Here is a 10674-nt window from a genome sequence, read left to right on the forward strand (position 1 = left end):
CCTGTCATCTTTTCACTCCCTCCTCTCTACATTCTCTTCCTCTGTTTCCGCTGCTAAAGCCACTTTCTACCACTCTAAATTCTAACCCTAGGAAGCTCTTTGCCACCTTCTCCTCCTTGCTGAATCCCCCTCCTCCCCCCCCTCCCATATCCCACTTTGAAAAGAAGGTTGACGACATCCGATCCTCATTTATTAAGTCAAATGACACCGCTGGTCCTGCTCACACTGTCCTACCCTATGCTTTGACTTCTTTCTCCCCTCTCTCTCCAGATGAAATCTTGCGACTTGTGACGGCCGGCCGCCCAACAACCTGCCCGCTTGACCCTATCCCCTCCTCTCTTTTCCAGACCATTTCCGGAGACCTTCTCCCTTACCTCACCTCGCTCATCAACTCATCCTTGACCGCTGGCCATGTCCCTTCCGTCTTCAAGAGAGCGAGAGTTGCACCCCTCCTCAAAAAACCTCCAAAACTCTTGAGCGTGCCGTCTCTAGCCAACTCTCCTGCTATCTCTCTCAGAATGACCTTCTTGATCCAAACCAGTCAGGTTTCAAGACTGGTCATTCAACTGAGACTGCTCTTCTCTGTGTCACGGAGGCAAAGCTAACTCTCTCTCCTCTGCTCTTATCCTTCTAGACCTATCCGCTGCCTTTGACACTGTGAACCATCAGATCCTCCTCTCCACCCTCTCCAAGTTGGGCATCTCCGGCGCTGCTCACTCTTGGATTGCGTCCTACCTGACAGGTCGCTCCTATCAGGTGGCGTGGCGAGAATCTGTCTCCGCACCACGTGCTCTCACCACTGGTGTCCCCCAGGGCTCAGTTCTAGGCCCTCTCCTATTCTCTCTATACACCAAGTCACTTGGCTCTGTCATATCCTGACATGGTCTCTCCTATCATTGCTACGCAGACGACACACAAATACTTTTCTCCTTTCCCCCTTCTGATAACCAGGTGGCGAATCGCATCTCTGCATGTCTGGCAGACATATCAGTGTGGATGTCGGATCACCACCTCAAGCTGAACCTCGGCAAGACGGAGCTGCTCTTCCTCCCGGGGAAGGACTGCCCGCGACATGATCTCACCATCACGGTTGACAACTCCATTGTGTCCTCCTCCCAGAGTGCAAAGAACCTTGGCGTGACCCTGGACAATACCCTGTCATTCTCCGCTAACATCAAAGCGGTAACCCGATCCTGCAGCGTCATGCTCTACAACATTCGCAGAGTACGACCCTACTTTACACAGAAAGCGGCACAGGTCCTAATCCAGGCACTTGTCATCTCCCGTCTGGATTACTGCAACTCACTGTTGGCTGGGCTCCCTGCCTGTGCCATTAAACCCCTTCAACTTATCCAGAACGCTGCAGCCCGTCTGGTGTTCAACCTTCCCAAGTTCTCTCATGTCACCCCGCTCCTCCGCACACTCCACTGGCTTCCAGTTGAGGCTCGCATCTACTACAAGACCATGGTGCTTGCCTACGGAGCTGTGAGGGGAACGGCACCTCCTTACCTTCAGGCTCTGATCAGACCCTACACCCAAACGAGGGCACTACGTTCATCCAACTCTGGCCTGCTAGCTCCCCTACCTCTACGGAAGCTATTCGCTGCTCTGGCACCCCAATGGTGGAACAAGCTCCCCCACGACGCGGAGTCACTGACCACCTTCCGGAGACACTTGAAACCCTACCTCTTTAAGGAATACCTGGAATAGTATAACGTAATCCTTCTTCTCCCACCCCCCATAAAAAAAGAAAAAAAAGGTGGTTGTCCCACTGGCTATCATAAGTTGAATGCACCAATTTGTAAGTCACTCTGGATAAGAGCGTCTGCTAAATGATGTAAATGTAAATGTCTTAAAGGGGAAATCTGGGATTGAAACATCAATTTAAGCACTATCAACCAGTCTGGCATTAAGCATATGTTAACCAAAAAGATTCACCTAGCAGGTTTTGTAGCTGAAATGTATTTGCATGCTAACAGTGACTAACCCCCAATCCGTACACATTTGCGCAACCGTGGCATTCAAACAAGGCTGCAATGAAAACAAATGGGACTGTAGCGACTGTGTAGGCATCAAAATCCGGGGTGTGAACTACGTTTCTATTCAAGCGTTGATTGACATGGTAATGAACCAATAGTATTGGAGAAAAGTTGAACAAACTGACCCCTCTGACGCTGTACGTTAAATTGTGATGTGTCACACACGACGTAACGTACAGCAGCCAATATGAAACTCATTCTGTGCCGTACAGCCTCTTTCCACCAGGTGTAGTGCTTCTCTCGCAGATTAAAACAAGAAATGATCAATGGTGATTGTAAAGTTAATTACTTGTGAGTTCATCAATAGTTAATTCAATCAATTGTTAATCTTTTGTGTAATCACTGCGAGCCATCATGACTCTCAAAAACTGTGACAGCCGCAGTTTAATTGTGAAGATAAATTTAGCGCCGCCTTAAAAAGCCTATTCAAATTTTACATTTACATTTTTGCAGATGCTCTTATCCAGAGCGACGTACAGTTAGTGTGTGCATACATTTTCATACTGCCCCCCCGTGGGAAACAAACCCACAACCAGGGGCGGCCTGTTCAATAGGGCGATATGGGCGACGCACTGCCAAACGGGAAAAGGAAGGGATTTTTTTTCTAATCAATTATATCACGGCAACAGTAGTTATCAGTGTTGTAATCTATACGTCTGATCTGCCACAGTGCCACACTGCCACTAAATGTCGAATCAGGCTAAAGTCGTGCTTCAAATGGCTCCCCCCCCTTTTGGGGCGATTTCAGTCAGGTTGAAAATCGCCCAGAAGTCTCTCATAGCCTCTAATGTAAAATCTATTTTTTTCAAATTTCAGAGCCTTCAATACAATCTCTATGTGTGTCTGAGGGCTTGCACTCACGCGCTTTCGTCATACGTAACGTAACGTAACCATGAACGTAACTGAGAAAAGAGCGGATTGTGTCTTTGAAAGAAGTTCCTTTTTGTCGGCGAACAAATGAAGATAAATTGGCAACGAAACAATTAGGACCTCCCAGACCAAATTTAATAATTCAACAGGTTTCTACTAAAGGCGGAAAGTCCTACACCCGAGGATTTTCCAAAAATTGGTACGAACGGAAAAATAACATTGCCACTCAACTTGATGAGGGATACAGGCTAGCTGTCCGCCGCCACAACGATGAGGTTAGTGTTGATAATCACAAGTTTACTGGAGAACTGAGACCAAGTAGAGACTTTGGACAGGGTGGATATGGTATAATAAAGGCAGTTTATTCAGAGGTAAAGATATCTGGAATCGCGTGCACGGACCCGTTCGTCAAACTCTTAGGGAGCTATAAATTAAGCCCCATTACTTACCATATCAGATAAGAGAAATTGCTGCAGCTACATATATTTTACATCCTGGCCCTACATAGTTCACTATTTGCATCACTTACCAAAATATTACATGTGGTCATATATGCTTGGAAAGTGGAGATGCCATAGAACGTCAAAAAAGTAAACATTGCTGGAGACACATTGCCGTTTTGGAGAAGACATCGCGTTTGCTAGCGAAGAGATTTGTTGTGGCAAATGAACTTGGGCTGGGAATTGCCAGGAACCTCACGATAAGATATATGCATCAGCATTGCGAGTCTCATGATTCTATACGTATTGCGATTCGATACTGTGATTTTATTGCGCACCATATGTCTGTTGCAGAGGGATCAGAAAGCCATGAGAACGAGTTTTGATCAGTCATGGAAATAAAAGTGCTGAAAACAAATTGGCTCCCAATGTGAAAAGATTGAGAACAAGCTATGAAGGAACAATAATGGTGTTTTGGTGCAGGTACAGCCAACTAGCGCTAAAATATTGCGATATTGTCAATACAGTATATCGTAAAGTATCACTATGTAACTCGATTTCTTTCACCCCAATCCCTCAAATTAACGGTAAATAACTGAATTGTTTGCCCCACATTTAGCTAAGATGATTAGCTAGCCAGCTAAAATGTTTTATTTAGTTAGCAGTCGCATCTACAATAGTTTACTGTCAATAACATGTCTCCAAAAATGACGTGGTGTCTCCAATTGTGTTGACATTTTACAATTGCGATGCGCATCCATGAGTATCCACTTTCTGTAGCTCAGCTGGTAGAGCATGGCGCTTGTAACGCCAAGGTAGTGGGTTCGATCCCCGGGACCACCCATACACAAAAATGTATGCACGCATGACTGTAAGTCGCTTTGGATAAAAGCGTCTGCTAAATGGCATATTATTATTATTATTATTATTATTATTATCTGAAGAGAGCCCCGAAACATTGTGTGCAGACATTTTATGCAATAAATGAAGTAGGTTGAATCTAGTAGTTCTGATCTTCTGATTGGTCCTGATGAGTTGGGCGAGGACCCCTCCAGGCTACTGTCACTGTTGCATTGGCTCTGAGTCGGGTTCTCTGTCTTCAAATGTTCAGCCTAAGAGAGGGGATTTTTGTGTGTGTGTGTGTGTGTGTGTTTAACAGTGATGATGTGTGTGTGTGTGTGTGTGTGTGTGTGTGTGTGTGTGTGTGTGTGTGTGTGTTTAACAGTGATGATGTGTGTGTGTGTGTGTTTGTGTGTGTGTGTGTGTGTGTCCTCAGAGCAAGAACTCGTGAGTTGGAAGAACTGAGAGGCCTATGGCGTGGGTGTTGTCCTTGGCCACCTGCTGACAAGGCTGACAAGATAGGACCCTTTTGTCCATTGTTATTGGATAGGAACAGAACTTATAACCAGCTCCTGACCTAAATAGATCTTAGCACAACATTTTACTCAACATATCATATTCCATATTCACTATAACAAATATATTTACTACGACATTAGCAAGAACCGCCACATCCTCAGCCGGCTAATCCAGTGTGTGAAGTTTTGCGGAGTGTTTGAGTTAGCTTTGCGAGGCAAAGATGAAACTGAGGGCTCCACCAACCCTGGTAAGCCAACACTTTTGAGATCAGTCAATAAATGCTTCTGGTATTGACTTATATGCTGCCCCTGTCTTCATGTTGTTGCTGGACATATCTTTTTTAAAATGTGTGTAGGTCACCTAAATCATCAGAAAAATGGCCCCCCCTGAGAATTTTTTCAGGAGCCGCCACTGCCCACAACCCTGGTGTTGCAAGCGCCATGCTCTACCAACTGAGCTACAGGGGACTACATTTGACACAAACCTTCAAATAGGTATGTAATGAGACATTATATAAAGTCTTTATAGTGTTTTATTTACATTTTAGAGGTGATAAGTTGGACAAATCGGGTGAAAAAAGCTGTTTCCCCACACGACATATCTCCCCCTTTCACCATCGCTCAGTAGCTTTCACTTCCCCACCCGCCATATTTAAAAAGACCCGGCGGAGCTCCAATGCCTTCTTCAATCATGCAGAGATGGGCAGCATGAAGGTCTCATCATTGATTTTGCTGGAAAGGGGAGAAATTGTGTTTTACAATGGTATTCATATTACAGTTGACCTGGAAGAATTACGTTTTTGGGGCGCTAAAATAATGTCAAATGTACGGAACAACGCGATGTACAAAAGTTAGTTAGCTATCGTTACACAGCTAAGATAGCTAGCCTGGCTAACTATAGGTTGATATATTTACTTTATTTATTGCTTGTCTGCACAAAAGTCCAAATGTGTGCATTTATTATGTAAATTATGCAATCAGTGTATCAATAAATCAATGAATTAATGTTCTTACCACATCTCTTGCGCTGGTAATCACTTCCTTCTGAGCCGTAATAGACGCCAAAATAAAAGGAAATTACGTGTCAGTAGGTGTGGCAATGTTTTGCTGAGGGGCCAGTTTAACCAGGGACTCTTTTAGCGAGAGGCCTGGCTCCTGGTATGCAGCTGGACGCTACTCCCTTGCCTGGCCACATGATTCAAATTCAAATAGTTGATCCTGCCGGGTTTTCTATGCAGCCGAACAGCGTCTAGTTTACAAATCATTGTACCCACAATGCTTCAGGCGACTCGGAATGTTATGGAGGTCAAAACAAAGGTGTGGATATTAGAAATAAGCTTCGACAGTCCACATTTAATATCCTAATGCATAACACGTATAAATGGCCGATTTGACAAGCTGTCATCGTTGAATGCCCGGTGCTTTACGCGTTTTTGATGTTTGCAACATAAACAAGCGTGGTGCATAGAGAACATTCCATGTGGCATGCATGCGCGTCCGTTTATCGATGACATCATCGCATAGTGGAGTAGTTGCATTCAAGACAACATCTGTTTCTAAACGTTGCATAACATAATTTTACAAATTGGGAAAACAAGCTGACTACCTTCTTTTGAATTTCACCTTTAGAAATCTCGAGATAAACAGGATGTAGAGTCAGTTTGCCCGTTTATGTCACTGAAGATGTTACAATGTTTGTAATGACAGTTTGGTCATTTAGCAGACGCTTTTATCCAGAGCGACTTACAGTTAGTGAGTGCATACATTTTTCATACTGCCCCCCACCCCCTCTGCACTACTGTGATCAACACTAGAGAGCTGGGCCGGCAGGTGTGCTTACATCTCAATAGTTTACTAAAGTAGCTGCTGTTTTATCATCTCCTACGTCTTCTGCACTGATCTGAAAACGGAGATAAAACAGAACGTTTGACCTCTTCATGGTTGAGGAGTAAAGGATTACATGTCATCTATTACATGTAAAGGATTACAAAACACCTAACTGTAATCCGCTACATTACCAACAAACATTTTGAAAAACTAGATGATTACTTTAAGGATTATTTTTAAATTCAGAAAGGATGTTTGCGGATAATTTTTTTTTTTATAACCAGGTTTCCATCCAACCATTTCATGCCGATTAATTACCTGATGCATGAAACAAGTCACGACCAGGATAATGGTAACAGGATACAGAGCTGCCAACTCTCACGCTTTCGCCGTGTGACACACGTTTTTGCCTGTTTTCACACGCACTCACGCCACACATTCAATTTCTCACGCAAAAAAAATCGGCCGAGACTCGTTCGTTCCTTTTTTCAAACTCCCCGACGGTAGATGGCGCTGATGAGCGCCACTGAACCATATGCGCTGCACCCCGAAGTTAGAGACAGAAGAAGAGATACCATTGCCGCGAAAGACAAAAGGAGAAGAAACGGTCACTACCTCAAGAAGTCTGATAAGAAGCTGAGCTGAGACTAGGTATGTAACAATGAAATGTCGTCCAATTGAGTACTCACTCTCTTAAACTTTAAATCTTGAAATAAATTATTTGTTTGTGCGTGCGTGTGAACATGATTTAGTGTGGTGAATGTATTCCAAAGAATTTAACATAAATACAGGAAATGTGTGCAATAGAAGTATACCTGCTGTTCTTCCAAGCCACCGTACCAACTTTCACTTCTTTCAACTTGCTGCTTCAGAGAGAGCAGTCATCAATATTTTTGTTACATGATGAGGTGGGATTGGATTTTGCTGTTTTTTTCCATTCTGTGTTTCTTGCTGATATCTGCAGGGATCCTCTAAAACAGGTTTCACCTACTATTTTTGTAAATGTCTGTTATAGATGGTGAAATTTGAACGCAAGCTATGTTCCAAGTTTATGGTTCCAGCAGTTCTGCAGTGCCATGAGGAGCCTTGTGAAATTGCCTTTAAAGAAAAGGCAAACCATTTACCAGGTTAGTATTTGACTATTATTATGATCAAACACTGTGATATGTGATGTTTAGCCTTGTACCTTATTCTGATATGCTGTATCTGTGACAGGAAGAAAGTTGAACATTGGGTTCACAACCAGGGCTAAACTTAACAGATTACTCGACGAGGGTGACATCACACCACAGCAGGTGGATTCATTCCATGAAGCTGTGTTGTGTTTCCTGACAAGTGCTGTGGACTATGCACTTAAGAAGCTGCCACTGGAAGAGCCACTGATCAAGCACGCACAATTTGTAGATGTACGGCAGAGGGCTGAAAGTGACATCGAAGATGTCCTGTACTTTGTTGAAAGGTTAGTTTTTTTTCTCTAATTATTGTCTATCATCTTAGCTAAAATACCCTATGTTTTATGATGAGGTGTGTTCACTCCTAAACTGCACATGAGATATTCTTATGTGGCTTCTCCTCAAAGATGTGTATGAACTGCTGCTGGTTGATGACTATATACCTAAAACGTAACAACTTGTAACTCTACTTTCATAAATAGGTTTCCCCATCTCCTCCCATACCATGGGCCAGAGGAGCATGACCTTCTGGGTGAGGAGTTTCTAAATGATCAGACCATGCCAATGATATCCCTGCAGGACGAAACTGAAATGGAAAGCTTCTGGGCTGAAATGGCAACCCGGAAGCATAAGGTAAAAATGTTTTCCTTTTTTGTCTTTCCTTTTGGCAGGTGTGGCTTGGCTACATCTGTTGCTTAAAATTGTTGCATGCAAATGTGTCATGCATGTTGCAAATTATGCATGTTTTTATCTGAACTTTGTTAATGGATCAACCTACAGTATACTTACAGTATTAATCAATCAAAAATCAAGGTATGTTTTTCCATTGTGTTTTGGTACATTTTCCATAGGTGACAGGAGCCAAAGAATTCGAGAGGCTTGCTGCCGTCGCCAAGCTTGTCCTGGTGTTGCCCCATGCAAACGCAGATGCTGAGAGGGTGTTTTCAGTTGTGGGACTGAACAAAACCAAGAGAAGAAACAGCCTAGCATTGGATGGCACCCTGTCCTCAATAATGACCATAAAGATGGCCAATCTGGAGCCCTGCTTCAAATGGGAGCCCCCCTCCGATATCATCAAGGCCTCCAAGAAGGCCACAGGCCAGTATAACCATGCCGACAGATCATAGACAAGTGGCTCATTTGAGATGAGCCCGGTCTGTGCAGAATCGATCACCGGCGATCACCGCCCAATGCATGCTGGTTAGATTTTTGTCTGACTTGATCCCGACATTCTCTGACGTCATGCACACGTGGGCAACGATAACCTCATGAGATCAAGGCGGCCGCAGTTCTGAGACGCAGGCAGTGCAATTGCTTTTCACCAACTGCAGGACCCAGGCGGACCCAGGACAAAATCTCACTCCAAGGTTTTTTGAAAAGTTGGCAGGTATGGGATAGGCGGTACAATTTTATAAATGCTGACAGACAATTTGTTCATTCGACATGATTAGTATGCGAGAAATTGCGGTGGAAACGCCTTTATTCGCAAATATTGATATTATAACCATTATATCGACGTAAACTTGTAGTCATGCGATGATACAGTATGTTGTGTGTGAAAAGTGCAAGTGATGAGTGGTGAAAGTGCAAGTGATGAGCTTGATGCTCCTTTCCAATAAATATCGAGGGTCTAATTCTTGTGACATGATACTGTATCTGCGAGCTCTTGAGCTGTTGGCTAGAGCGCATGTGCCAAGACCAGAGTGGGCACATGTGCTATAGAACGCAACAGTTTTTGTGACAAACCATCAGTAGAGTTGAAAATGCTATGGAAACCCATTTAACTTGTGTCTTTCATTCGGTACATGGGAATTTAACCGCAAACGTAATTTTTTATGTGCACGATGTCATCACTCACATACTTGTATCCGCAATAAATAATTTTGATAAAAACATCTCTGTTGGGAAAATGCGCATATTATTTTATGCAGATTTTTGAATATAGATTTTTGAATATGTGCATGAAAATCTGTCACAAATTGGATAGAAACCTAGCTAATGACATTCAAATCAGCATTGAAAAAAGGCACAAATGTAAGTTTGTTCCGCCTGAGTGAGTCTGACCACAAGTCAGAGAGCACTATGATGACACACAAAGTTTAATGGGATCGCGGGAAAATAGCTTTTATAGGCTACATTCCAAGCGGTCTTCCAAGGGTGTGACTGCTGTTGACATCCAACTTGAATAAACGCTTGGAGGTAAGGAGGACAGCAGTGGTGTAGCCGACGGGCGATACGGATATCACGTCATTATTGACATCTACATAGCGCATTGATATGAATCACACTGCTGCTCTCTCGTTGAGGATTTTGCGCCTTGTGGATGGCTGTTCACAAATGTATATGTGTATTTTAACCCAATAAACTGTATCAATCATTGTTTTGCGACCAGTGGACAGCCAGTGAAAAATGAGCTCTTGCAACAGCTGCAGATCGATCGAGGGCCTGATCGAACAGTGCGGATCGAGGGCCTGATTAATGGCCAGCTATGTCAACTCTACCGTTGATTAATCTTGCACTAGATGTCGTTCAATTGGTAATACTCATTTTCGTCTTATTCAAATGCCTCTTAAAGTGAAAGTAATACAAAAGTAACAGAAAGTAATCATTACGTTACTGAGTTTGGATAATCCAAAAGTGACGTACTGATGACAATTTTGGACAGGTAACTCGTAACTGTAACGGATTAACCTACCCATCCCTTGGACCTCTCAGATCAGTGCAAGACAAAGTGAAGGAGGGGTCATCAAGTCCAAGCAGACAGATGCGGTACATTGCAGAAAGTTGTCTGTCATTGAGACAACACTGCCATCTAGTGTTTATAAGAAATGTTACAATCTAGTAGTGTATGCAGTGTCTAAAACATAACGTCCACTTTCTCTTAGGGTCAGACATGGAAACACTGAAAAAATTATTTTATATTGTGGAATAATTAACCCCCTTTTTTTTATTCAGTAACTGTCACTTA

General features: G+C 43.3%; 1 protein-coding gene across 1 annotated transcript; it reads left to right on the forward strand.

Annotated features, from left to right (window-relative positions):
* The first annotated feature begins 5071 nt into the window (after positions 1 to 5071).
* LOC311131858 (uncharacterized protein) lies at positions 5072 to 10069 on the forward strand. The gene is made up of 5 exons (XM_084164986.1): positions 5072 to 7185; positions 7550 to 7661; positions 7750 to 7993; positions 8189 to 8339; positions 8558 to 10069. The coding sequence occupies exons 2-5, from the start codon at positions 7550 to 7552 to the stop codon at positions 8831 to 8833; spliced, it is 783 nt and encodes a 260-aa protein (XP_084021112.1). The 5' UTR covers positions 5072 to 7185; the 3' UTR covers positions 8834 to 10069.
* The last annotated feature ends 605 nt before the right edge of the window (positions 10070 to 10674 follow it).

The sequence above is a fragment of the Coregonus lavaretus genome (genome assembly GCF_964263955.1).
Source record: "Coregonus lavaretus genome assembly, chromosome: 1".
In the NCBI taxonomy this organism is placed as follows: Eukaryota; Metazoa; Chordata; class Actinopteri; order Salmoniformes; family Salmonidae; genus Coregonus; species Coregonus lavaretus.

Excerpts from the sequence above, each read along its gene's own strand:
- LOC311131858 (XM_084164986.1), top strand. The coding sequence starts at position 7,550 with ATGGTGAAATTTGAACGCAAGCTATGTTCCAAGTTTATGGTTCCAGCA. Across the intron at positions 7,994-8,188 it reads GTCCTGTACTTTGTTGAAAG|GTTTCCCCATCTCCTCCCAT; the intron begins GTTAGTTTTTTT and ends TTTCATAAATAG. Across the intron at positions 8,340-8,557 it reads TGGCAACCCGGAAGCATAAG|GTGACAGGAGCCAAAGAATT; the intron begins GTAAAAATGTTT and ends CATTTTCCATAG.